General features: G+C 43.5%; 5 protein-coding genes across 8 annotated transcripts; 2 read left to right on the forward strand and 3 right to left on the reverse strand.

Annotated features, from left to right (window-relative positions):
* Positions 1-95: 95 nt before the first annotated feature.
* Positions 96-1,863, reverse strand: LOC6728892. The gene is made up of 2 exons (XM_002104189.4): positions 833-1,863; positions 96-629 (listed from the first exon to the last, which is right to left on the reverse strand). Exons 1-2 carry the CDS (start codon positions 1,086-1,088, stop codon positions 436-438), a joined length of 450 nt encoding a protein of 149 aa, XP_002104225.1. The 5' UTR covers positions 1,089-1,863; the 3' UTR covers positions 96-435.
* A 107-nt stretch (positions 1,864-1,970) lies between these two features.
* On the forward strand, positions 1,971-5,192 carry LOC27206658 (cyclin-dependent kinases regulatory subunit). The gene is made up of 3 exons (XM_016182462.3): positions 1,971-2,110; positions 4,573-4,649; positions 4,720-5,192. The coding sequence occupies exons 2-3, from the start codon at positions 4,591-4,593 to the stop codon at positions 4,949-4,951; spliced, it is 291 nt and encodes a 96-aa protein (XP_016035586.1). The 5' UTR covers positions 1,971-2,110; positions 4,573-4,590; the 3' UTR covers positions 4,952-5,192.
* On the reverse strand, positions 2,217-4,173 carry LOC6728893 (transmembrane protein 216). 3 transcript variants are annotated; one of them, XM_016174990.3, is made up of 3 exons: positions 3,823-4,173; positions 3,094-3,504; positions 2,217-2,598 (listed from the first exon to the last, which is right to left on the reverse strand). In XM_016174990.3, the coding sequence occupies exons 2-3, from the start codon at positions 3,308-3,310 to the stop codon at positions 2,405-2,407; spliced, it is 411 nt and encodes a 136-aa protein (XP_016035582.1). In that variant the 5' UTR covers positions 3,311-3,504; positions 3,823-4,173; the 3' UTR covers positions 2,217-2,404. The 3 variants fall into 3 exon arrangements, with proteins under 3 accessions (XP_016035582.1, XP_016035584.1, XP_016035583.1); XM_016174992.3 differs by having other exon boundaries at positions 3,094-3,539; XM_016174991.3 differs by having other exon boundaries at positions 3,094-3,544.
* Positions 5,117-7,466, reverse strand: LOC6728894 (sterol O-acyltransferase 1). The gene is made up of 2 exons (XM_016174989.3): positions 6,625-7,466; positions 5,117-6,242 (listed from the first exon to the last, which is right to left on the reverse strand). The coding sequence occupies exons 1-2, from the start codon at positions 7,271-7,273 to the stop codon at positions 5,212-5,214; spliced, it is 1,680 nt and encodes a 559-aa protein (XP_016035588.1). The 5' UTR covers positions 7,274-7,466; the 3' UTR covers positions 5,117-5,211.
* Positions 7,467-19,915: 12,449 nt separating this feature from the next.
* LOC6739700 (protein hunchback) lies at positions 19,916-26,876 on the forward strand. 2 transcript variants are annotated; one of them, XM_002076557.4, is made up of 2 exons: positions 19,916-20,496; positions 23,710-26,876. In XM_002076557.4, the coding sequence occupies exon 2, from the start codon at positions 23,728-23,730 to the stop codon at positions 25,996-25,998; it is 2,271 nt and encodes a 756-aa protein (XP_002076593.3). In that variant the 5' UTR covers positions 19,916-20,496; positions 23,710-23,727; the 3' UTR covers positions 25,999-26,876. The 2 variants fall into 2 exon arrangements, with proteins under 2 accessions (XP_002076593.3, XP_039150840.1); XM_039294906.2 differs by lacking the exon at positions 19,916-20,496 and adding an exon at positions 23,260-23,439.
* Positions 26,877-27,180: the final 304 nt, after the last annotated feature.

The raw sequence follows: 27,180 nt of genomic DNA on the forward strand, positions 1-27,180 counted from the left end.
ATTATAAATTATTATTTTCACACAACAAATTTGTTTTTCGATATTCTTTTTTTTACAAAAAAATTGTCATCTTAAAATTGCGAAAATTATTCAAGTTTTAGGTTTCGCTTGTTGTCTTATATTGGTTCCAATTGATGCTTAAATGTTAACAATTTTTGTATATAAAACCGTTAAATATATGTATATAAGAGTGTGTGTATGTTATCATAAACCTTACTATACATAATTATTAATATGCTACATATGTGTTTTGTTTTCTTTTCTTTCTGTTTGGTTTCTCTTCTCCACGGCCATGAGCAATTCAGCTGCCTACTGCTTTTCATCTTCATTACATTTCCTTACTCTGCATTTTATCCTGTTTCGATCTTGTAGATTGCTAAACTTTCGCATGTATATTTGCTGCTAGTTGGCTGTTGGATGTTTCTGTCTATGTGGCTAATCATAAGTTACTGGACGACACAGCGAGAAAACGAAGACGATGGCATACCACACCTCGGTCAGGTAAAGGGCGATCTGCAGCGTGCACAGGCAGTACTCCAGGCGCAGTCGGTAGGTCTGGAGCAGCAGCAGATAGGAGACGCCCACGAAGCAGGGGGCGGTCATGAAGACCGACAGTATGGCCGACCAGCCTGTGATCGAAAAGCAGAAGAGTTCATTAGAATCTGGACAGGATTAACTGATTGTAAAAGCCACTATTAAAATAAGATATAAGCATTAATTTTTTTAAGCCTAGTGATTTGGTTTGATTAAACGATTGATAACACTATTGAGGGTGATTCTATTGTTTTACTATATCCTATAATTAGACCAGCCAGCGGGCGGGAGATTCTACCTCGATCGGCCAGCGAACTCATGCGCCCCATTATCAATCGGATCGTCTCGAAGACAATGAAGCTAATCATCACCCCCGTATCCAGGGCCAGAGTATGTCCCGTGTAGCTCAGATTGATGGCCTTCAGGAGGCCCATGGCCATCTCGCAACAGGCGAACATGCCGAAGTAGAACGAGTTGAGGTAGATCAACACCTCGTAGTTCATGCTGGGATTGGGCTTCTTCGGCACGAGCGGTGGCGGACGCTTGGGCGGCATCTTTCTGCCGGCTTAGCACCTCCTCCTCTGGCTGCTGGTTCTCCTTTTCCTCCTGTTACCCCTCGATGTCTACGGCAAATTGGACCGATTTGATCTCCCGGATCGCTCACACGGCGGCGTTGCTCACGTTGGGCACTGTATTTATAGACTGACCATAATAATAACGCGAACCTGCCGTGCTGCTCGCTTGGCCAATGCAGCGGCAGCGGCATCGACATCGGCGGTCTCACGGTTTGTCGCTGCGAAATGTGCTGTTTATTTGAATAATGTGCTGCTGGTCGTTGTCGCCTTTTATTTGTTTTCTCTGCTCGCTGTTTGGGTCAGCATTGGCCGGCAGATAGCCTGCCTAGAAATGTGGGGGAGAATAATTTCACTGGCGGCTAGTAAAAACTACTAAAAACTCCCTAGGCGTAATGCTCCACAGGGCACAGAACTGCCATTAAATGGTTACCTTGAAATTCAGGACAGGTTTAGGGTGAATATAAGCCAACCATTGTTGGCATTTAAAATATTTTTAAAAACTCATAAAGCGTTATGTACATTACGCCTCGCTAAAGTCTCGTGAAGCTCTCCTCTGTAAATCGTACAGGGCATGTTGGCTAGCCAAGACCGAACGGAGAGCCCTCTCATCTTGGCCATTACAGCCAGGCTAACGTGCCCGCAGTGGGCCGTGTATATTACATTCAAATTAGAAGTGTACATTGCACCTAGGGGACAGCAGCGGTGTTGCACGAGCCATGCAGTTCGCATATAATTTTAGACCATCAGAGCCGTATAAAAATACCAGAACCGAGCGGGTCCGAGGAGCAACTGCGCCAGCAGGGAGGCAACGCCACAAAGGCCGGACAAAAGAATGCAACCAAGAAATGCAAATTAAATGCAGCTTTGCTTTTGATAGAATCGGACGCGTCGTGTTTCGCTGCGATGTGATTTCCGCGGGCGCGAATGATCTGTGCGGATTATATAAGTTGATAAAGGTTCACGTACCTTGTTGAAAATCCTTCTCAACTGTCAGCCAACGGGTATGTTATCGGGTTGTCTTGGCACGGATCCCTAGGCGGTCTAGTAGGGTCCAGATTTTTTGTTTTGTTTTTATGTGCGGTGGCTTAGTCTGCATTTAAGTGGCTTAGTTTTGAGGCCTTGGCGAATCGCTTGATGTGAAAGTGCCAGAGGAAAGTGTTTCGTCTTCGTCGTAGTCGTCGCTCGGCTGTGGATGCTTCTTCTCCTTCTCCTCCAGGTGGGAGTGTTAGTGCTGGCTTGGTCTTGATCTCGATCTTGGTCGTTGACGTGGCGGCGGCAACGCGGCTTATCAACTGCTAGGTGTATGTGACGGGGCGACACATTGTACAAATGAATATGCTGGCGTAGACTAGTTCAGCACCTTGTAGGGTGATCATTAAGGCACTCAGAATAATTTCGAGTTTGAGAACAAAGGTTTGAAAACAACACAAGTAGATAACAATAGCAAGACTGGGCAGTGTTAATATTACGGATGCGGTTGCTTGCCAGCCTGCAAAATGAAGAGAAAAACAAGGAAAATGTTAGCTACAGATGCACGGAAAATCGTATAATAAAGTGTATTCGATTGAAAATGATTCAGTGTTTTAAAGTATTATACTAATAATTTCATGTTTATACGACACAACACATCGCGGTAATTAATATTAACCGCCCCAATTGCTTTTCCAATAACTCATTTTGATGATTCGCTTTGATAGATTTCCTTTGCATATTGCTTAATGTGCCAGAAGGGCGCCGTTCCCCTGCCGCCATAAAACGCGTATTTTCATCCGGGGTGATGACCATAATTACGCATACGCCGTGTGGGCTACATACATATACATATGTATGGCCATCCAAACGTTTATGGGTTATGGCCGCGTAGGCAGGGGATGGCATGAAATGGGCATGGTGACCGGGCAAACAAATAATTTCGCCATGTCATCATCGCTGCTGGTAGACTTTTCCCACCCTTGCAGTGCCATAGGGCAAGAGGAGTACTCACCACGATCGCTTAGACTACTCTTCCGGCCGAAGACAATGCGCACGGTCTCGATGATGCACAGTGAGAGCAGGATGCTGGCCTCCCGGGACAACGCGTTCTCGCCGTAGCTGAGATTGATCGCCTTAAGAACGCCCACGCCCACTTCGAAGGCGGCGTACATGCCAAAGTAGAACGAGTTCAGATACATAAGTATCTCATAGATGAGGCTGGCGTTCATGGTGGCCGCTACTGCGGTATCGAGTCCGTGACCGTTGCCGTATCCGTGTCCTCCTGCGTAGCGCCCAGTTCCTCAAGGCGGCAGGTGCGTCGCCTCTAACGGGTTAGATGTCACCTGGGCAGTTTGGAGCAGCTCCTCCCGCTTTTCCACTGGCAGCAGCAGGTGTTTCGGCTTCTCTACGACAGCATTGGGACCTTTGGGCGGTATGTGGTGAGTGAGTGAGTGCCTGCTGGACTGAAAAAGTTTTGCTAATTGCGGTCTGCTCGTATTTACCAATGCGCGCATACATACAGTCAAACTTCCTCAACTAGAATTTCATAAAATCAATCGAACTTTATAGGTGTCTTTGTTGTACCCATGCAAGTACATATGTACATTGTATGTATTTATTTAGTGTATGTAAAGTCATTTAGCGACAAGAACCAATTTCGTCATTAAAGGACCCTTTTTATTGTAGTAGTGAAGTCGTTTCTACTTATGGAAGTTTGACTGTATTTACGTATCGTCCTCACCTCTTCCACTGCTTTTTCTTCTTGTTCCCGTTCTACTTCGCCAGTGCTCTTTCCTCTTCTTCTAGCTGCTCCACCGTTACTGTCTGAAGTCCCGTTGTCATGGGAGTATGTGGATGTTATGTTATGTATATGTAATGCACGCAGGCGACAACTCTATGCTAATATTAAGTACATGCGTTCACGTTTATTTATACGCGTTGTTGTGCGTTGTTGTTGCCCGATGGCCTGGCTGCTTGTTGTTGTTGGTTTGTTGGTGAGAGACGAGGGGCTTATATAAAAAGGAAAGGAACCTCTAACGCACATGCACAAGTGTGGCCATGGGCGAGTAACGGAGAAATTGCCGATTCCAATTGGAAAATGTGCGAGCCTGCGAGTTCCGGTCACACTGGAAATCACTTTTTATCCAATTGAGTTTTTCATTCGCTAAATATGTTAACATTTTTTTACAGTAGCTTTTTACCAAATACCTGATTTTTTTAAACAAAATTGCTTTAAACGTTGCACAAATATTATTATGCAGAAAGAAAGTACATGTTTAATATATTAAATACGGCTAGGATCATGCCATTAAAAACAGTATATTTGAGTTTCCCGCCAAAGGTGCTGTTAAGCTGGACAGCTGATAACCAAAACGATAACTTTATATTCGATACGTGCAGGGATAACAATAGTATTAAGAATCGAACCAGTTGTGGCATATCTATCTGATTTTATTGACCTATTTTGGTAAAATTCCTTAATTTACCTCAGGTTTTCTGGCTTTTCGCAATGCCGGCCGACCAAATTCAATACTCAGAGAAGTACTTCGACGACAAATTTGAATACAGGTACGTGCGACTTGCGTTTCAGCACCCGTGAACTGTTTGTTTACACGCAAACCACTTTCCCACCCTGCAGGCATGTTATCCTGCCACCGGATTTGGCCAAACATGTGCCGAAGGCTCATCTGATGACCGAGACGGAGTGGCGCAACCTGGGCGTGCAGCAGAGCCCCGGCTGGGTGCACTACATGGTCCACGCTCCGGAGCCTCATGTGATTCTATTCCGACGCAAACGCATTCCGGCGGAGGACGCTCCACAAGTGGCAGCCGCTAATGCGGCTCAGGCCATCGCGAATCTCTGCGGTTAGGCGGAGGATGCCAAGCCGCCAAGGAACGCTCTTCCAAGGACGCACTCGTCAATGCTCACGCAGTATTTCATAAGTTAGCATCAGACAGCCTGATGTAAAATTAGAAACCATAGCTTTAGGGTTCAGCTGGCAAGTTCAAAGACACGAAACGAACTGAAGACATCGTTTCTGTTAATTTCATTATGTTTATTTACCTAAAATACAAATCGAAGCGTACGCCCTGTGTACAGACAGTTTAAAAGTAGTGGTTAACTAATTGACTAATTGTAGCAGCGCCATACCGCCGGCAGCAGGCGATCCGTCCAACTCTCGTTGCTCAGGTTGCAGTTCTTTAGGGCGTAATGCTCCATGGCGTATAGTGAGATCAGCGTGGCATTTCCCAGGATCAGAGAGAACCACAAAAAGATGTTGCCCATCACTTTTGGAGCACTCCGCATTAGGAATACCAAGGCAACACCCACGACACCAAAGAAGAAGAACATCACTGGGAAGAACATTTGCAGGGCGAAGCCGAGAACCTGCTCATGGACCACAGCGGAGATCATGAACACTGCCAGCGAGGCGGCCACCTTGGAACCTCGGAACACATGAGTGTACATATCCTTGTATACGTACTCGTACAGCCAGTCGTGCACAACGACATTCCAGTTTCTGTAGTAGCCATCGTAAGTGTGCGACGTCCACCAGTCCTTGTAGAACATTCGATCGCCGAAGCGTAGCAGCTCCGACGTGAAGTTGAGCCATGAGTGCAGGATTAGGTAGAAGCCGCACAGGAAGATCACCGCGCTGGGCAGCATCATGCCGAACAGCTTGAGGATCAGCTGGGAGGGTCCCATTGGTTCCAGGCCGTACTGTCCGAAGTGCTCGTGGATGTGCCGCTCATGGATGAACGCGTACAGGAAGGCTATGGCCACCACCTCCAACAGACGATTCAGGGCGAACTTCCAGCGGATGTGGGAGGTGCGCGGGTAGCTGTCTCGGTAGATAAGCGTGGGTGCAAACAGGAAGTACGTGTAACAGCTCAGCGGCGGCACAAAGGGTCGCCCACTGGCCTCTTTCTCCTCCTCCGCATCTTCCTTCTTGGCCTTGCCCTTCAGAACCCGCTCAGCATTGTACCTCACAAAGGCGTGCATCTTCATCAGCAGTCGCGTGCTCTCGAGCAACAGGACACACGCACTCACGAAGGGCAGGTTGAACTTGAGGCACAGCGAAGTCGACACGAAACAGAAGACCAGCTGGGAGCTGATGTACAGAATGAGACAGCTGTGCGACCAAAAGCGCTGGAGGGAACCTGCAGGATGAGCGAACTGATTAGAAAATATGTTCAATGAAATGAGGTCCTTTTAAGGTGCTACATTTATCTTCTCTTAAGTTACTTTACTTTTATGTAAAGTACTTTTTTTAAACAAACAGAGCAAATGCGCAAAAAAACGTTGTACAATTCAACCGAGATGAGTAAGTTATAAGTGAGTTTATAAGTGAGTTTCCTTTGTTAAAGGCGATGTCGTCACAATTTGCTGGTCAAGTGCCTCAACAAAAGGCTCATAACACATGAGCATTTAACTACCTGCACTTTTGAAAAAGCAGATATGATTCCATAAATTATCATTACCATACTTTAAATAATTTAATTTAACCCTATAATTTTACGATAATTGGATTAACCCACTTACTGTGCGGTTTCAGCTTATGCCTGACCAAGGCCCATCCGCGGAAGGCGAAATAGAGCGCCAGGACGAAGACATGCTCCAGCAGCCAAACGCCCATCACCCAGTGGAGGCGGCGCAGTCCGCCGCGGAAGGTGCCCAGTCCCAGATCGAAGCGGCCATCCACAAAGTAATCGTAGCAGATCACGTTCAGCAGGAACATGACCAGAATAATGTAGAAGATGTGGTAGATGGTGCGCATGTGCTCCACCTGCAGCAGAGCGGTGAGGTACGATTCCCGGGCAACGAACACTTTTTCGGGCAGTTGTCGTCGCTGCTTACGGGCGGATGTTTCGCTTTGGATCGGTGGCCTTGGATGCGTGCCATTCGCATGGCCATTTGTGGCGTCGCTGACGTCTGCTGGCGCTTGACTGGTCACGCGATTGTGCCAGGTGCTCTTCCGATCCGATCTCTCGAAGTTGGGGAACTCGTGGGCACGCAGCTCGCGCTGTCGCAGATCCTGCAGCACATCCTCCACCATGCAGGACAGCCGCTGCTCGAAGTCGGTCAGCATCTTGGACTGGAACTTCTGCAGCTTGTCGCGCACAAAGCCGAGGTCGGGCAACCTGGGTTGTGCCTCCTCCTCGCCTCGTTTTTCTTGACATTCCGCGGCCATGACTGGTTCTCAAATGCTGTGCGTCTGCTTCTAAAACTGTTCCTTTAGTGTTAATGTCAATCCTATCCAGCTGGTGGATTTTACAGCAGCGACTGTCTCCGGGGACGTCAGTTCGCACAATGTACGCGTCGCTGGTGCGGCTGTGTTGTTTTCAAATCCGCGACGATAACGGCGCTTTGCTGACTTAGCAGCAGGGGCGGCGCTAAAGGGGATCAAAAAAATAGCTTTATTATATGTATAATTATAATGAATATTTATATTAAATATATTATTATATAATAAATAATAAAAAATATATTTAAAATATTAAATGAATAATTTACTAAAATTAATAATGGAGTGAAATATATTTTTGATTATTATTTATAATCTAGTTAATGATGATTGAGTTGAGCTTTTTGAACTTGATAAAATTATGGACATTTTATAGAATTTTTTATATTTTAAATACAGCATATATTCTAAAAGTGTCAACACTGTCACTAGTTTATTTTCTAAGCTATAGTATTTAGCATGAAGTCTACCTCCCTGCTTTCGGTTCTCTTAGTCACTCTCTTCGTGGGATCGGGCTCCACTGCCAAACGCCCGCGACACTGGGCTGGGTCTCGAGTTTCCTAATGCTAAGTTTAAGTGCGCTATACAATTGTAATTGAAATACATTCGGACTAATATCTCGCACTTTGAGCAAGACGACTGACTGACTAGCTGTCAACGGCACCTTAATCAGTCTATTCTACGCCACAAGTGCGATAAGCGCTGTCCATTGGCCTCGTGGCTCTCTGATTCTCAGGAGGCGAGTGCGAGTGCGAGTGCACTTGCACCCGATTTGTTTACATGATGCTGACCCGATTCCCGATTGCAGCAAGCCCAGTGCATGGCGCACAGTGGGCCAGGCACTGTGGGGCGTATCACAAAAATCATCGTTGATAAATTCTAGATTATAATGGAAATTAATTTAATATTATATTTTATTATTAACTTATTTTTTCTATTATTAATGTTATAGATGTTATTATAACTACTTCTATATGTATGTAAAATGATGTAACTCATTTATTTTACTCACAATAAACACTTTTCCAACTTCTTGGAAAACTTTCAAATGAACATTCGATGTGACGGAACAGCATGGTCATTATAAGTTTAAATCCATAAAGTTTAATTGCACGCAGATATCTCTATCAAAGTTCATGGATTCCATTGATAGCGGCTAATAAAACTACTAAGATTAGCTAGTTCTGTAATCACCTTGCGGCTAAGCACACCTGTGATCATGATGTACTTACACAAATAATCAGGGTAATGCTTAGTTAGTATGCACTTCAGACATTTCCAAACAGCAACTAAGGGGAAGTAACTTGTAATAAAGGAAACAAAGTTATTCAATTTAATTTTTCGTCATCGCATGAATCAGCTTAGCGTTGGAGGTTTATAATTAATTTTTGGTCATAAACCTTATCTTACCACTTAGTCTTCAAGAATGTTTTAACAGGAATTATTTCAGTTAAAAGTTAAAGGGGGCAAATGGTTTAAATGTACCATTAGTTTAGTTCAAAAAGTTAAAAGCCTTGCAATACTAATTCCTCTTACGATTAAAAGCCTGCAGTTTCCTTCAAAATAATTATCGTTTAGATGCAATAATTAATAAAATGAGTTAAGTTTGCTTGCTATAATTGCATTGAATGATTGAAAATGCTTTCCAAATATTTTCCAACAAATACTTGACTTGTGTGTAAATTATGAAATTTTTAATTAGCGCATTTTTCCAAGCCAAAAAAGTATACCAAAAATGGTATATAGCTTTGCTGCACCAAAAACATGGCCCAAATTGCGAATAATGAGCGTGTGTGTGTGTGTATTTGTATATTTTCGGTGAATTTTTGGCATATTTAATTGCAAATATTTACGAGAGTGTAAGTATATGCAGATGTATGTAAGCATGTGCGTATCTCGATGAGTGGAATAAAAACAAATACACGGGCACAAACATAGTGTTTTGATAGCGAAAAATGAGCCGAAATTAAAGCTCACGGCCATAAGTCCTGCGGTTCGCAGGATGCACGCGGTGTGTGTGTGTGTGCGTGTGTGGGTGTGCTGGAAATAATATTAATACTGTGCAGACGCAATAACCAAAAATATTTATTATTTATGCGAAATAAACAGCAGCGGCAAGAAAAACTCAACGCACACACACACACACACACGCAACCATAAACCAAATATGAAATTAATGCAAAAATGACAACAGCAGCCAGTGCGATGGCTAGAGCGAAAAAATAACAGCCAAAAACGGAGAGTGTAATATATATGAAAATAGGAATAATAAAAGCTGCTCCACTACCAGGACTCGTAAAGCACAGGGGCCAAAAGGACCAAAAGGACGCAGTCGAAGTCGAAGTCGCAGCGTATTCATAAAGATGCCGCCCGAAGGCGGCCATTATGGAGCAACCGAACGGACGGGGGATCCAGATCCTTTGGCCGGGATAGGAGACAAGCGTACACATAAAAAGACATTTTTATTGCCACCCATTCCGTGGCAGGGAGGCCACCAAGAAGGCCAAAACCGAGCAGTCGGGGCCAACACAAAAAAGAGGGAGAAGCAAAAAAGGCAACAAAAATATTATGCGACCGCATAAAAATCTATATAATTCATAAACCCGCACTCGGAATAGTGATGGCCAAGTGGCGATTTTTGCAGTTCAATTTGATTTAATTTGGCTTGGACAAGGTTAGGATAGAATATATATAAAAATGCTCAAAACATTATAATTACGATATAGTAAAGAATTAGAAGCAATCAATTTGGAAACGATAAATGATCACTTAAAATTGGAAACAAAATGGATGTAGCATTTGAACAGTTAGTTAAGAGTTGGTGGATATACCGTTATGGATGATGATATATGGACATTTTGGAATAGATCGGCGGCATCACTGACCCAATGAAATGGTGGAAAGTTGGACACGGGAAGGCAAACACGTACGCCGCTCTGTGGCGGCCATATTGGGTCATAAAAAGCACTCACACACACTGCCACACACACACACAGCCACACACTCACACACACACATAGAGAGCAGCATAAAAGCCTGGCCACAAACCAAAAGCGGGCCAACAACAGCAACAATAAAGGAGGAAAAAAGTGACAGCAGCAGCAGAAAAAATTTTATGATCCTGCCTGCGCAAAAGTTTTGTGAAGCAGAAACATATAAAAAATGTTGCATATTTTTGGGCATGTGGGAAAAAGGGGCGGCCAAAGTGGGCGGTGGGCGGTGGGTGGTGTGCGCATATGCGAGTGTGTGTGCGAGTGTGCATGTTTTGTCATTTCCGTTATTTGTCGTTGTATTGTTGGTTTATAGGCGCACCGTTTTGTGTGTCCCAAAATGAAAACAACAGCAACAACGCAAAAAGCACACACAAATTAGAAATGGCGCATTTTTTTAATTTGGCAAAAAGGCCCATAAAACGCAGTGAAATTGCTAGCGATGATGCCATGAGCCATGATTAGAGTTTCAGCGGATGTAGCATTCGTGGAAGCAATGCCCATAAATATACGTACACAAATAGTTTTAAAGATAAAACTAAAGTTGATCAATTATAGGGTTTTAGTATTATATTAAAGAAAGCTTAGCTAATACCATGATTATATAAGATTTAATATGTTTCCCTCTTTCGAGACAGAATTATTTAATTAAGTATTTAATAATGTGTACAAACTTTAAGGCGCTAATTTCCGAAATTTGCAAATGTTACCTAACTTCGATTCCCTCTTAAGCGGATTGTAACTTACTTTCCAATCAAATACAAATCTTGCCATATAAAGAATCATCCAAAAGATGTTTTACTGCCCGTTGGTAATGCACTAACCAATACCCAATTTGCGCAGGAGCATTTCGTCGCAGCTTCATTACCCTCACGTCCAGACCAAGGGATTCCAAACCATATGGAAGCAAACAGAGAACCGGAATCCAAAACCAGAACCCGTAGCCGAACCCTCTGCAGGATTCCATGCTGGACTCTGGCCATTTCCTGCCGCTTTTTGGCCAGCCACGTTATTAGCGTCTAACACATGGCTTCGCATCGTTCCCAGCTCCTGGGGGGCGTTCGAACGAACGGGGGGCGTGGCCGATGGCACACGTTTGCAAAATAAACTAAAGCTGCTGCGCCTGCCAGTCGAATGGACTTTTGTTGACCCCACCGCCTGCACACAGGACTCATAAAAATATGCTTGAAATTGGTTTGGCCGGAAAAAAGGGACAGAATCGCTGGAGAAGAAAGAACTCTTAGCAATATTTAATGTCGCCAACGATGTCAACTGGCGGGGAAAATCGGGGGGCGAAGGCGGGGAAAACTCGGAATGAACATGGCGACTACGTTCGCTTTTGATTGTTTTGCAAACAAAGCGAAACAGTCTTTGCGAATCAACCAAATAATGCACCTGGGAAAATGGGCATTTCATTTAGAAAATATAACAATTACATAACCCTCAAAGGAGAATATATATTATTTAACAACATTATACAAATGTATTATAACCTAATATGAATGATGAGATATTGAAAACCACTTTTGATTCATTTGTAATCAATATATTAGACCAACTAACTTTTCAAGAGATATTTAATCCTATTTTTATATATATATATCCTATATATATCCTATTAATCCTATTTTTATAACAACCTTATTTCAAAGTGTATCTCCATCGCCGACTCACAAACACACACACACAAACAGACAAATACGTTCACCCACCCTAAGACACACACGCACACACATGCAGAAACTCACACACTCAATGCTTTTTGCGCTCTTCTTTTTTGCCCACTTAAACAAAACAAAGGGGAAGCAAGGAAAACAAAATAAAAACGAACGGAAAAAACGTTGGCAACTTTTTTCGAGGGTGGATTTTCATTTTGTATGGTTCATGATTTCGAACTCTATTCGCTCCCCCAAATTTCGCCCATGCGTTCCGTCTCGCTCGCACCCAAGTGTGGATTTTTTTTTAGCATTACATTATTTGGAAATTTATGCGGGGGGCGGCCGATTCAGTGACTCATTCCCATTCCGCCCATCGATTTTTTGACGGCCATCGAGGACGAAGGACGAGGGGTGGGTGAATTCACACAGCAAACGAGCGATTTTTTATGTAGATTGGCCCATTATGTGGAATTAGTTTTTGTGTGGCTGCTGATAGAAATGGCGATGCTCGTGGGATTTTTATTGGCTGACGCAGGCTTTGTTCCGCAGCCTGAAAAAGTATGCAATGTTTTTTTGCCAGACTCATTCGCTAAAAAAATCAGCTCTTTAACAAATACTGCTTTTAGAAACCAATTCAATTTTTCTATAAAATGTTGTAAATGTATAATAAAGTATTGAACATTCCCCTACTAAAAATAAAATGTTAAAAACATTTATTTAACCGCAACATTTTAAAAAATAAGTATTCAGCCAAATTAAATTGTATTTTCAATGCACAATCATTTAATCAAGTAAAGCAGCGTGTTCAAACCCATATTATAGCAATAAAGACTTGATTACTTGAGAGTTTACTTAAGATAACACTTCATCTTTTGCTTACTATCTGCACTGATTTTCCAAAATTTTCCATGGAGAACAAAAAGTTGACTGACCAATTGGGCAAACAAATCAAAGCATTTTTATCAGTGCGAACAAACAGAAACCGCCACACATATTTGCATTTTTTTATTGTTAAACAAGAATTGTTTGACCTTTAGCTTATTTGATCGTCTTCCACAGAACTTAATTTCCATTAACGGGGAATTGAATATTATTTGCTGATAAGCGATTAGCAGTGAAACAAAGAAGAAAAGCGAAGAAAATGATGCGTAGATGATTCTGAACACAAGTGCGAAAATGTAACGAAAAAAGTTAGTTAATGCCTCTTAAACAATTATAATTATACAAAATTTCTAACTACATTTCTACAGTTGAATTATTGTACATTTTAAGCTACTACGTTTTATTTAACTAATAGAGGAATTTCCACACGTGATGAAGTCAACGCAAAGATAAATAAGTTTCTTACAATTCGAACATCGAAGATTTTGCGAAGAATTATCAGAGTCTTAGGCAAGGGGGGTTGACTATTCCTATAATATGTTAAGTAAATGCTAAAATAAATAAATTAATTATTAATCAATTATATATAATTATGCTCGATACCTAGAAAAAAGGCTTATGAATGTAGTTCCAAAAAGATATGCTATTCATAGAATAAATTCTCACGACTTAATACAATTTTAGCAAATAATAAAATATATTTTTTATAATTTTTTATTTTTTTATTTTTAATAAAGCATCTATCTATCTATCTATCTATTTCTACGCCTCTGCTCAAGATTTCTGGATTGAGTAGCTTGGTGGCTGGATGCATAAATAGTCGAGCCACGCCACTTGGGGTGGATATATAGTTTCTATATTGCTTCGCACTGGGTGATAATTTAACAACAACAAAACCAAATTGCCAATGCGAAACTGTTTTTGTGTTTTACTTTTATTTTTGCTTGGGTGCCTTTTTTACACACAGACGCACACACACACGCACACAGCCGCACACGCACACACATGCGGAAAGTGAGTGACATGTGAGGGGGTGGCAAACTGCCCCCTTTGGGGTGGTTTGGTTTTTGCTGGTGAATGTTTCTGGCACAAAAAGCAAGAAATTCACATAAAAATATACGACTCCTCATTATGATAATACGAAAATAAATGACAGTGGTGTTTACACTCTAACGGTGAGCAAGGAAAATGCTGAGGATACAAGGGATACGAATTTTGGGGGGATTATGTGGGGAAGTGTTAATGCAGCCTCTTTTTTTGGGGATGCATAAAATACGAGCTATTCAGTGGTTTAGATGGGAAATAACAATAATGCGTAAAAAGACTTAGGATATATCTTATATAAGGCAAATATTTGTAATATATTATTATATTCACTCTATGATAAGTTATACTTAAGTGTAAAGTTGAGCTTTGGCCTCATTCATGATTACAGGGTATCCTTCCGGCAAGGAACATTCTGGCTGCCAAAATAAATCCCGGAATCTGGCATTTCAACGCATTCATTAGAAAATAAAATATTCTGCTTTGTCCACTCGCATCCTGTTTATCCGTGCTAACGTTTTATGCCTTTTGTTCTTGGCGCCCACACCTTGGATGGGACGACGAGTCCTGGAATCGTCCTGATGTTCGCAATCTTAGAAAAAGAATTACTTATTCAGCGCTTGACATGGGCTTTTGGCCCGGCCTAAAAGCCTGCTGGCCATGTCCTAGCCAGCTTGGCATTGGCGTTGACTGTGCGACTAATAGGCTCGCATATTTATCGTAAGAAGTTCAATTTTTTATTCGCATTTTGGCCGTACGTTTTCCGGCTTAGTTTTGCCGGGGCCATTACCGACATTTTCCGCAAAAGAGCCCCGGCCATTAGCTAATTCCTTTTGCCCCGGCAAGTGAAAGATGAACAGAGAGGGCGAGAGATGGAGAGAGTGAGGGAGCTTCTAGTTGGGCAGGAAAATGAGCAGAATTTTCCAGCTGCCGTTGACGAGAAATACGTTACATTTTGCCGTACGCTCGAGTGGGAAACTCAGGGGTCAACAATTAAATGCCATTTGCAATAAAAACAAACCTGGCTGGCAATGAAAAATTATTTAAATGCGCAGCACAAATGTCAAGACAGAAAAAGGTCAGGCGACCCGGTTACGGGTGAGGGTCACCCGATGGTCAATTAAAATCGCTCTAACCCGGATTGACCCCACCTCCGGAGCCAATTTCGCACCGAATCGAACCATTTTTCACCGACATGCTAAACAATGGAGCGCAAATTTCGCCGAGTCCTGCTGCAAAAATCCATCGCTCGACTGTTACAGTTTTCAATGTCGAGCCATAAATTTGACCCCAGCCACCCCTATGTGTGTGCCCTGTGAACTGGCAGCGCTCCTTGAGGCGTCTTAGCCGTGACCCCGAATTGATGCAATTTCTCCCCGCACATCCGCACATCCACAGTATTCGCATTAATTTTAACCTCTGGCTGACGCTGACAAGGGGTCAGGATCAGGATCAGAGCGCTGGCGCGCGTTCCCAATTTTATTATATTTTTATTTTATTTTTACTCTACTTTGTTTAACGCTGACCAATGGCCAGGGGCCAACCCCCGATCGACGCATCTGTAGCGCCGCAGGGGTCACGAAAGTGTGAAAATGTGGACTGATTAGACGGCACATCGTCCTGCGTCCAAGGATCTCTCTGGGGTGGGTGAGCGGAATGCTCGTTTTTGGGGTGGGGGTTAGCGTATTTGGCGCTTATTTCCCAATGCCGATTGCCTAAGCTCGGGATTTGGTTTGGGTTTGGTTTTCAGATCCTTCGGACGCTCAACAATGGACCATTGCAATGGTCGGGGCTCTAGAGTCCTTTTTACATTTGTCCAATGCCCAATGTCCGAATTCATTTCGCTGGCGACTTAGTGGCCTTAATTTCCAGCGAATTACGAATGTAATCGCGCCAAATGTTCGGCCATAAGGATCGAATATAATTTGTGGGATTTTCAAGAATTTTCCACGACCGTTACTTATGGACGAAACATTAAAATGATTTCTGTTTCTATGCTAAATCTGTGGTATTTACATTTATTATTTTAATGTGTTTAATCTGTTCACATTTTAAAGTATTTCGTAAGTTATATATGCTCAAAAAAACACAAAAGAAAATATTTTTAAAATTATTAAACATTTTTTATGCGATTAACACTTTTAAGGACCTTAAAATAAGTACATGTCACTTTCGGGTTTTTACATTTTACGCTCATATTCATAAATTTATATATTGCTTTCAAAAGTGCTGGATATATTTCCTACAAGTTTTTCAGTATTTTCCAAGTAGTAAAATGTGAAAACAGTATAACCCTTCCACTCGCCTTCGCCCATTGAATTCACCCAATAAACCCACCGATAGCCAATATCGAACTTAACCCTTTCGCCTAATGACCAAAACGAATTCCAAGAAGATCGCGGCTTGTAAAAAGTGCAATGGAGTTTTCGCTTAACCCGTTCTCTTCCCAGCAACTTTCTCGTTCGCCAAAGGGTTGAGGAAGTAGGGATTTGGCCGTGCAACGAGGCTCAAAGGACAAAGGACACCATAAAAAAGAAACAACCGAGGCGTCATAAAGAACACAATGACGCCGACATTAGGTGGAAACAAAAAGAGAGGAGAGAACGCAAAGCACACAACAAATTGTGGGCCGTTTCGAGGGAAGCGGGCAAGGACACTCACAGGATGCGATTTTTTCTTAATGGGTGAAAGGGTTGAGGTCGCGCACAAAAAACGGCAGCCAGCTACCTGCCCACACAGTTGGTCATAAAAAACTAAATATTTTACGATCGGCACACAGAAATGGGATGTCTTACGCGGAAGTGTGTTTTTTGCGACGTTTTTTAGGCTTCAAACAAGACGGTCGGTACAATTGTATGTAGAGCGAACCGCTCTAATGACCATTAGACTCATAGATATTGTATCTTTGTGCGCCTTTCGAAGTTTCTCGCGATTTTCCAGCTACTTTCATTGTCAATCGATGGTCTTACCTGACCAAAACAAGCCCGGGACCGAAGCGAAATCTATGGAATAACATGCAAAGCGAGTCGCCTTCATAAAATCTCGTGGCGTGTCGACTGGAAATCCACCAGACGATTGTCCTGCGCGTCCTGCCGTCGTCCTTCGCACTATTGTTTGGCCGCATAGCCAATTTTACGGCGTAACCATTAAGGCGGACAATGAAAATTAGAGCAACTATTCCTGCCCTGGCCCGGACCTCTGCTCTAGTTTCCTTTTTTAATCCTTCGGTTTTTCGTGCTAAAAAAGGATTTACGGATGTTGGCCGAACGCCCGTGTACACAGCCATCCTGTTTACCATAACGTTTCGGCGGAATTTTCACGCAGCCCTCTCGCTTTCCACCCATTTTCGTGGGCGTAACTCGCGAGCACTTTTCGCATCTGATTTATGCGAAATGTTAATTTTTGCGGCTTCCTAAGGGTTTCGACATGCCGGAGAAGTGTGCAAAATCCGTCAGCGAATGTGGCAGAGATTTGCAAGTGTTTTTTGCTACCTAAGGACCACAGGACTTTTTGGTGAATTGTTTGGTTTTGTTAGGGAGTAAACCGCTGTGCAGAACATGCTAGTCATATACTAGCGTTTAGTATTATGAATCGAACATTTACGCTCGTTTCAAACTATCCTAAAATAACAAATTCAACTGTTTGAAAACAAAATCACCTTTTTGATAGGTATTTTATTGATTCGATACAGCAATACTCTTACATAATAGAAACTTTTTTAATCAGCTTCCAAAACCTTTAAGTATGAAACTACTCTCGAAATGCACTCTAGCCAACAGTAGCGCATAAATCTAAGTAATTGTGTGGCAAAACCAATTTGCACTTAAGATCAAAGAGCCAAATCGCCGTACAATAACCACACAAACCAAACCAAAGCAGCCAAAAAAGAGAATCCCCTTCAGAAGGAAAGAAAAAAACTGAAGTAAAAAGGCAAATCATCCTTGGCATGAAATCAGCTTACGAACTCAAGGTGATATCTCAACAGGCCGCAGGACAAAGGTCAGCAGAAGAGTGCGCCAAATCAAAACACAAAAAAAAAGATAGATCCTAATGAGATACTCCCTCGAGGGGCGAATCGGTCGACCACAAAATCCCAAGCGCTTGGCTGCACATCTTACAGATACATTTGCATATCATCTGGGAGATGCGCAGATCAGGAGATAAAGATGTGCGGATCCGCCCTGTTGATCTGCCGAATCTTCCCCTCGAGGGAACTTCTGTTGAGACAGCCGCAGGCCAAAGGTTAAGGATAAGGATCATTTGCATGCGTGGCATGGACTTTCGGCAATTAGACGATCATGATCATCAGCATGTTTGTGTTTGTCCCGATCACCGGATAGGTATATCACAGCTCATCAATTAAAAGGTCAAGCGTGACGATCCTTGGGACTATTTGTTATGTCCTTAACTTCAACTTTACATAACTTTCCAAACGTAACTGGGCAGGATCCACACAGCACCCGCCCGCCTAAGCAACGCTAATCGGGCTGATCAGCGAACGCTAATCGCTCGGGACTAACTGGATCCTCCGGATCAGCTGCGCTGATCCTGCGTGATCCTGCGTACTGCGTAATGTTGGATTATGTCCTGTGCGAAGAAGTACGGCTGGCCAACTTTTAAATCGCTTTTAAATCCACATCACTCTAGTTCCAGTCGCACTTCTTCGGATGCGCGGATTAATGAACTGGGCGGGCCGATCAGGTAGCTTCGCGTCCTTTAATCCTTTCTCCGCTAAGTCCGGTTGCAGTTCGCATTCGTAATCCGGTTTGCCATGTCAACGTCAATGGCAGGTCTACCTCCGGTTCTACCTGTTCCCGAGTCGTCCTTTTGGCACATACATTCCTCTGGATATGTGAGAGAGCAGCAACTTGTGTAATTTGCATTCCGGCGGTGTTTTGTTTGCTCTGTTGTTTTGTAAATATTGCTTTTACATTTTCCCCACCCCCCGCCAACGACCTAATTTCTCCCCATTCCACTTTAGTTTTAGCCAAAATATTCCACATAAACAGGAGATTGAATAAAATAACCGGAGGCGAATTAATTCCGAACGTAATTATGAATTTGTATGTATGTTTTCTTTAGAAAAACACTGTTCCATACAAATAATAAGTTATCCTTTTGTATTGTATAGAAAAATAGCTTTTTACGAATGAACTATACTAATATTTAGGTCTACTAGTTGTTTGCTAGTTCTAAATTTGCCATTAAACCTAGTTCAAACATTTTCAAATCGCACCTAATTTATTATTCTGCTTGGGAAAATAATTGGTCTAAACCAAATGAAAAGCATCTATTGCTAACCATAATCCTTGTCAAGCTAACAATGATACATTTTCCGAAATTAGCTTAAAAAGGTGGAATACACCCATTATGCACAAACTACCTTAAGGAGATTTGGAATTTCGGATGCTAATTGTGGCAAAGCTTTGCCCAAATTAAGTTAACACGCACAGCAACAGGAAAATGTGTTAAAGCAACAAGGAGTCTCCTCGGCCCAAACCTCCATCGGCCAAATTGCAGTTGGCTAAGTTGTTAATGTGTCTGGGCTTAAAGTTGCCCAAAAAACAATTGGCGAAGGCGCCCGCCCCCCATCCTCCCCCATTTCCGCTCTCTCACTTTTGGGCCAGAAATCAATAATCAATAGTGAAGCGGAGATGCCAAAAAACGGCAAAGAGCCAAAAAGGCAGCTGCATTCGGCCAAAATGCAGCGCCAGAAAATGCAAAAGGATAAAATGAGCGAGTCAGAGCGAGAGAGTGAGTGGGTGAGTGAGTGAAAGAGCGAACGCCACGAAGGGGATGCTGTTTGGTTATTGCTTTTGGGGATGGGGAAAGTCACTCAGATTTACAGCTAGCATCCGTATCCGTTTTGAGTGAGTTTCGTCGTTACGTTGATGCTAATGCTCTCCGCCTGCTCTCTCATTTCGGTTTCTGCTTCTCCGTGTAACGGCTCTCGTACGCCTTTGTGTTGTTGCACTTCTGGCATTTGTTTTTGCTTTGCAATTGAGATTTTAGATTTGAGTTCTTTTTTGGCGAGTGCACCGCTGTGAGGAGCAGTGAGGAGATTTTCAGCTATTAGAAGAGCCCGCTGAGCGCCAGTTTGGTCAGTTGTGCTCCGAGTCCCGAAAACGAAAGTCGCTAGCATTGACAGGCAGCCACTGAAACACAAAAATAACCAAACATCCAAAGGACGAAACGTAACTGCTATCAAAACAAATATTGCCAATAAATACAATTAAACTTCGTGTTTGTGCTAAAAGAAAACCAATTGCAAAAAGACTCTTGAACCGAAAACTTATTTTTTGGCAAAGACCACATCCCGCACATGCGCGAATTCCGCGAAAAAGAAAGCACAAAAGCAAGCTAAAAAGCGAGGCCCAAAAAATAGACAAAAACGAAGAGCAAGGAGCCCCCACATCGCCGCTCCCCCTCGCACGCACTGTGCGTGTTGGTCTAACGGTAACCGTGTCGCGGTCAAGCGAGAGAGTGGGAAAGAGAGAGTCCGCGAGCGAAAAGCGAAAACTTCCGTGCTCCTGTTCCTGCTCCCGGTTCCCGTTTCCAAATTCTCCAGGAGAATTGCACTTGGACTGTCCCCAAGGTAAGTAAATGGGCGTACCATCCGATATCCTAGTTATACACTGCATTCGACCTCCAATAAATCGTAAAAAACACATGCGAGGTAGAAATTCGCAAAAGCTTTCCGCGGATAAACAAATAAACAAGAATTACAAATCGCTTTTGCGGGAGCAAATGCCAAAATGTTGGGGTATCCAGTAATATATACAGTTTTTGCGAGGATTTACACATACGCTCTGTAAATTTTAATTTAGTTTTGAATTGAAACGAAATCTGTTTTTTATAGAATATATTCGATATAAATTCCAATTAGAGGTTTAATTATAATCCATCATGTGATATACTTTCGAAATAGCTGTCTGTCAAAAGAAACGGATTTTAAAAGTTCGTTTATATGCTATTATGCACTATGCTTAATGTATTTTACATTATTTATTCAGTCTAATCTGATGACTGATAAGCATTTTGCTTATTCTCTGTTATAATCACCTTTAATCCCAAGTACTCAACTTTCTTCTAGTTTCTGCACTTCTGCCTTCTCTTCTTGTTGTTTGTAATCGAGTGCTTCTTTTTCTGTCTAACCTTAGAAACACAAACAAGAGATCTCACACACACACTCACACACAGTCACACAGAGTGTGGTAAATCATTTGCTAAAAATGCAAACGGCAAAAATTCTAAAACAATATTTTAAAATCTGTCTGGCTTTTGGCCGATCTTCGGGTGAACTTGTTTTTTGCTCGGTCTGTTTTTGCCCAGAACTGCAGCGTATATCCAACCCCCAACCGACCCCCCCTCCTCATTCACTCCTCCTAAACGCCGCCCCTGGCCACGCCCCCCTCTACGGCTGACAGCTAATTTTATTTGTTTACATGTCGACTTTCATGTTGTTTTTTTTTCGCCTTCCTGCCCCCCAAATAACCCCTTCAATTTTTAGCATTTCTTTTCGCTCTTCTTTCGGCAAATGCATTTTCGACTTTTCTTTTTTAATAATTTAAATTTAGACATCGAACTATAATTCAAAGTCAACGTGGCAATTTTTTAATGGCAAATAGTTCGGCACTTGCCAAAATGCATTTCAAATATAATGAATACACCAATGTGACGCTCGTTGGTGTTGTTTTTTTACGATGATGTTGGGGAAATCATCATGGCACGATCTTTTGCAGAATTGATTGTCATCCGACAGTTTTAATGTTTGCCGACAAAAAGAACCGAGCGCAATTCAAACAAATGGGGCTTTGTTAGGCGCATAAAAATAAATATGCACATATTATACGGGATATATTTATAAACCGCAAATGACATTGAATCACTTCAGTCAGCAGCAGTGCAGTTTTCCCTAACCAAATGCAGCTCCAAAAAACAACAAGTTGTTCTAAGCCAACAACATAACGGGTGCAACTGCACATATGCACAAACATACATACGTATGTACATATATTTTATATAGCAAAGATATACATATGTACGCTTGTTTGCAGGCATATCCTGCTCTTGGCTTGCTTTTTGTACGGATTTTTCAACAAAAACATTTTTTGTGTGGCGCATTTTCTGCGTTTGCGAATTTTTCCATTTTTGCCATTTTCATGATATTTTTAGAGGGGTAAAAAGGGGGCGGTGTTGCTGTGTGTGTGGGGGGGGGGGGGGCACCAAAAACGACTAGCACATGTTTAGTTTACTTTTGCAGTTTCGGTTGCCTGGCTGCACTCGTTGTGGCCACACCACCCCACCAGCCCCCACTGCATGGTCCCCCTGCCCCCCTGCCCCCCTGCCCCCTTGGCCCACGCCCCTGCCGACCGGCGTAATATTAATTTTACACTTGGCCTTTAGTTTGGCTTTTGTTGCTGTTGTTGGGCATGGCACAAAAAAGCCCAGACGAAAGGCGAAAATTCTCTTTGTTTCATAGTGCGCACACACACACTCACACACACTAACACACTCGCAGAGCAATTAATTTTGGCTTTCTTTAAAAATATCCACAAAAGCGAATTTAAATAAATATGCTAAGCTTCATTTTGTGTGCACTTTCTGTTTCCTGAACCATCAATTATGCCTAAGTATTGTAGATAGTTTAGCTGCCAGATAGCACAGAGCACCATCCTCCTCCCCTAAATAATATCCCGTAAATGCCCCTTTTTCTCGTTTTGCGTTTTTAATAATATTTACTTGAAAGCACAAACAATTAGCCAAAAATTCAGCAACTGCACAATTTTTCAGCGTGAAATTGGAAATGGAAAAAAATAGAGGCAACAAGAAATTTTAATGCGAGAATTATTAGAAGAACTACGCAAATCAAAGTGAAATGTCTGGCGGAAAATTGTTGTCAGGAAAATGTTTTTCAGATGGCTGTGTAATAATTACACTGCACATATTATGCATATAGTTTAGTTGGTCCTTAGAGTTTTCCCGCAGGTGTAAGCAATTCTGATCCTTTAATTTAGTTAAGTCCGGCGCAATCCTTTTTTACTTTTTATTATTAACTACGAAACTGCCCACGCTAGCTGCCTACTCCTGCTGTCGACTCCTGCCCAACGTAATCCCCATAGAAAACCGGTGGAAAATTCGCAGCTCGCTGCTAAGCTGGCCATCCGCTAAGCTCCCGGATCATCCAAATCCAAGTGCGCATAATTTTTTTTTGTTTCTGCTCTAATCCAGAATGGATCAAGAGCGCAATCCTCAATCCGCGATCCGTGATCCTCGATTCCCGGCCAATCCGCGACCTGTACCTGACTTCCCGTCACCTCTGCCCATCTAATCCCTTGACGCGTGCGTCCGTCTACCTGAGCGATATATAAACTAATGCCTGTTGCAATTGTTCAGTCAGTCACGAGTTTGTTACCACAGCGACAACACAACAGAAGCAGCAGCATCAATATCCTTGCAAATCCTTACGAAAATCCCGACAAATTTGGAATATACTTCGATACAATCGCAATCATACGCACTGAGCGGCCACGAAACGGTAGGATATTGTAGCCATTACCCAGTGTCTCCATTTTGTACACAAAATCACTCAAATTCCCGTCAGGGGGTGGGTGCCGCCCAGCCACCCCTGGCGTATTTTTTGTTAGGGGTGGTGCCGCAAGCACACCAAAAAAAGTGAAAAAAAGAGAAAAATAAAATGAAAAACAAGCGGAAAAAAGAGGAAAAAACTCGACGCAGGCGCAGTGAATGAATGAATGAATGAATATGCCCACTAACCCCACTCTCTCTGTTTTCTTATCCATTACAGCCGTCTAGAGCCGCCAAGATGCAGAACTGGGAGACGACAGCCACGACCAACTACGAGCAGCACAACGCCTGGTACAACAGCATGTTCGCGGCCAATATCAAACAGGAGCCGGGTCATCATCTCGACGGGAATAGCGTGGCCAGCAGTCCGCGCCAATCGCCCATTCCCTCGACCAATCACCTGGAACAGTTCCTCAAGCAGCAGCAGCATCAGCAGCAGCCCATGGATACCCTGTGCGCCATGACCCCTTCACCCAGCCAAAACGATCAGAACAGCCTGCAGCACTACGATGCCAACTTGCAGCAACAGTTGCTGCAGCAGCAGCAGTACCAGCAGCATTTCCAGGCAGCCCAGCAGCAACATCATCACCATCACCATCTGATGGGTGGGTTCAATCCGCTGACGCCACCCGGTCTGCCCAATCCCATGCAGCACTTCTATGGCGGCAATCTGCGACCCAGTCCACAGCCCACGCCCACATCCGCCTCCACAATTGCGCCCGTTGCAGTTGCCACTGGCAGCAGCGAGAAGTTGCAGGCACTAACACCACCCATGGATGTCACACCGCCCAAGTCGCCGGCCAAGTCGAGCCAGTCGAATATTGAGCCGGAGAAGGAGCACGATCAGATGTCGAACTCCAGCGAGGACATGAAGTACATGGCCGAGTCCGAGGACGATGATACCAACATCCGTATGCCCATCTACAATTCGCACGGCAAGATGAAGAACTATAAGTGCAAGACTTGCGGCGTGGTGGCCATCACCAAGGTGGACTTCTGGGCACACACTCGCACCCACATGAAACCGGACAAGATCCTGCAGTGCCCGAAGTGCCCGTTCGTCACCGAGTTCAAGCACCACTTGGAGTACCATATCCGGAAGCACAAGAACCAAAAGCCCTTCCAGTGCGACAAATGCAGCTACACGTGTGTCAACAAATCCATGCTGAACTCGCACCGCAAGTCGCACAGTTCCGTGTATCAGTACCGTTGTGCGGACTGTGATTACGCCACCAAGTATTGCCACAGCTTCAAGCTGCATCTGCGCAAGTATGGCCACAAGCCCGGCATGGTTTTGGACGAGGATGGCACCCCGAATCCCTCGCTGGTCATCGATGTTTACGGCACGCGTCGTGGTCCGAAGAGCAAGAATGGTGGACCGATTGCCAGTGGAGGAAGTGGCAGCGGCAGCCGGAAGTCAAATGTTGCAGCTGTCGCTCCGCAGCAGCAGCAATCCCAGCCAGCTCCGCCAGTCGCCACATCTCAGCTGAGTGCCGCCCTGCAAGGATTCCCTCTGGTTCAAGGCAACTCCGCTCCTCCGGCGGCATCTCCAGTGCTCCCGCTGCCCGCCTCTCCTGCCAAGAGTGTGGCCAGCGTGGAACAGACGCCCAGCTTGCCCAGTCCAGCCAATCTTCTGCCTCCTTTGGCCAGTCTGCTGCAGCAGAACCGCAACATGGCCTTCTTCCCCTACTGGAACCTCAATCTCCAGATGCTGGCCGCTCAGCAACAGGCCGCTGTCTTGGCCCAATTGTCGCCAAGAATGCGAGAGCAACTGCAGCAACAGAACCAGCAGCAGAGCGACAATGAAGAGGAGGAGCAGGATGATGAGTACGAGCGCAAGTCGGTGGACTCCGCCATGGATCTGTCCCAAGGAACGCCGGTGAAGGAGGATGAGCAGCAGCAACAACCGCAGCAGCCGCTGGCCATGAATCTCAAGGTGGAGGAGGAGGCCACGCCGCTGATGAGCAGCTCGAATGCCTCGAGGCGCAAGGGACGCGTCCTCAAGCTGGACACCCTGCTACAACTGCGATCGGAGGCCATGACCTCTCCCGAGCAACTGAAAGTACCCAGCACACCCATGCCCACTGCATCCTCGCCCATTGCCGGACGCAAACCCATGCCTGAGGAGCACTGCTCGGGCACCAGTTCGGCGGATGAGTCCATGGAGACGGCCCATGTGCCGCAGGCCAATACCAGTGCCAGTTCGACGGCGTCCAGCTCGGGTAACAGCTCCAATGCCAGCAGCAACAGCAACGGCAACAGCAGCAGCAATTCCAGCAGCAATGGTACCACCTCAGCGGTTGCAGCTCCTCCATCCGGAACTCCGGCGGCGGCGGGTGCCATCTACGAGTGCAAGTACTGTGATATCTTCTTCAAGGACGCCGTGCTCTACACCATCCACATGGGCTACCACAGCTGCGACGATGTGTTCAAGTGCAACATGTGCGGCGAGAAGTGCGACGGACCCGTCGGCCTCTTCGTCCACATGGCCAGGAATGCTCACTCCTAAGTTCCCCATCACCATCACCATCACCTTGTTATTATTATTTATCACTATTATCACATAATCGTTGTCCAGAATTGTATATATTCGTAGCATAAGTTTTCCAAACATTATTTTGTTGTCGAAAATTGTACATAAGCCAATTAAGCCGCTAATTCTAGACCTAAGTTTATCTAACTATCCTAACTGTATCGAACTGTAGCCACCTTTCACTCTGTCTCTATACACTCTTGTATTTTCGAAATCGACTAAAAACCCTGAAAACGGTTTAAAAACTATCATAAATGCATGGAGAAACCTAAGCCTAAGTTAAATCTAATTTGTAAGTGGAGTCAAGCGAAACAACCAAACAATACCAACAGTCCAAAGTCAAATTAATAAAATATAGTTTATAACATATACATAATGAGTATGTTTTCTAAAATAATTATTTAGTCTTATTTAACCTACATATTCATATATGCGCATAACACTCAGTTCTTTCTCTGATATTCTCTCAGTATTTTGTTAGTTGAAAGCGAATTCGAATCGAACGAAATCAAATCAAATAAATACAATTTATTCAATATAATTTTTACAAGTTTTTCCCTTTATTTTTTGTTGTTAACCTTTGGCAATAATGACAATATTTTTGATGCAACTGAAACTGACGAAAGAAGAAGTACAAATTTAGAGATTTTTAATGAGTAGCTAAGATGCGCGAAATCTGAGCAACGGATCAAAATTAGTATTTACCCCATAAAATCTAAGTCGAGACTTAGGATGTGAGCCCAGTGTAATCCTTGATAAATCCCATTTTAAGTAAATTAAACTAGTCTAAGATATTTGCCCACGAAATGTTTTTATGCAATAACATAATAAAGATGAAGATATTATTATTATTATATGCGGTGTTTTGTATCTGTATGCTATGAAAACTCAGTAATATCCTGGGGTTATCATTAACTTTGAATTTTATATATGGTGTTTTATTCAGTGTGTAGTACTATGAACACTCAGTAATATCCTGTGGATTTCTTCAACTTTCTTTAACAGAACCCCAGCATATTATAATATATCCCTGATCCAACCATATGGCCAACAACTGACCAATGGAACTGTCAACACGCGATCTTTAAACATGATTTATCGCAAGCGATCACCCTCACCAAAAAAAGCAACTGAATATATTCGGAAAATTGTGAGTAT

The sequence above is a fragment of the Drosophila simulans genome, chromosome 3R (genome assembly GCF_016746395.2).
Source record: "Drosophila simulans strain w501 chromosome 3R, Prin_Dsim_3.1, whole genome shotgun sequence".
Taxonomy (NCBI): domain Eukaryota; kingdom Metazoa; phylum Arthropoda; class Insecta; order Diptera; family Drosophilidae; genus Drosophila; species Drosophila simulans.

Bases quoted from the DNA above. Each gene is read 5' to 3' on its own strand.
- LOC27206658 (XM_016182462.3), top strand. From the start codon at position 4,591: ATGCCGGCCGACCAAATTCAATACTCAGAGAAGTACTTCGACGACAAA. The intron at 4,650-4,719 runs GTACGTGCGACT...CCCACCCTGCAG, and splicing joins GACGACAAATTTGAATACAG to GCATGTTATCCTGCCACCGG.
- LOC6728892 (XM_002104189.4), bottom strand. From the start codon at position 1,088: ATGCCGCCCAAGCGTCCGCCACCGCTCGTGCCGAAGAAGCCCAATCCC. The intron at 630-832 runs GTAGAATCTCCC...TTTCGATCACAG, and splicing joins GAGTTCGCTGGCCGATCGAG to GCTGGTCGGCCATACTGTCG.
- LOC6739700 (XM_002076557.4), top strand. From the start codon at position 23,728: ATGCAGAACTGGGAGACGACAGCCACGACCAACTACGAGCAGCACAAC.
- LOC6728894 (XM_016174989.3), bottom strand. From the start codon at position 7,273: ATGGCCGCGGAATGTCAAGAAAAACGAGGCGAGGAGGAGGCACAACCC. The intron at 6,243-6,624 runs GTAAGTGGGTTA...CTCATCCTGCAG, and splicing joins GCATAAGCTGAAACCGCACA to GTTCCCTCCAGCGCTTTTGG.
- LOC6728893 (XM_016174990.3), bottom strand. From the start codon at position 3,310: ATGAACGCCAGCCTCATCTATGAGATACTTATGTATCTGAACTCGTTC. The intron at 2,599-3,093 runs GTGAGTACTCCT...TTCATTTTGCAG, and splicing joins GAGTAGTCTAAGCGATCGTG to GCTGGCAAGCAACCGCATCC.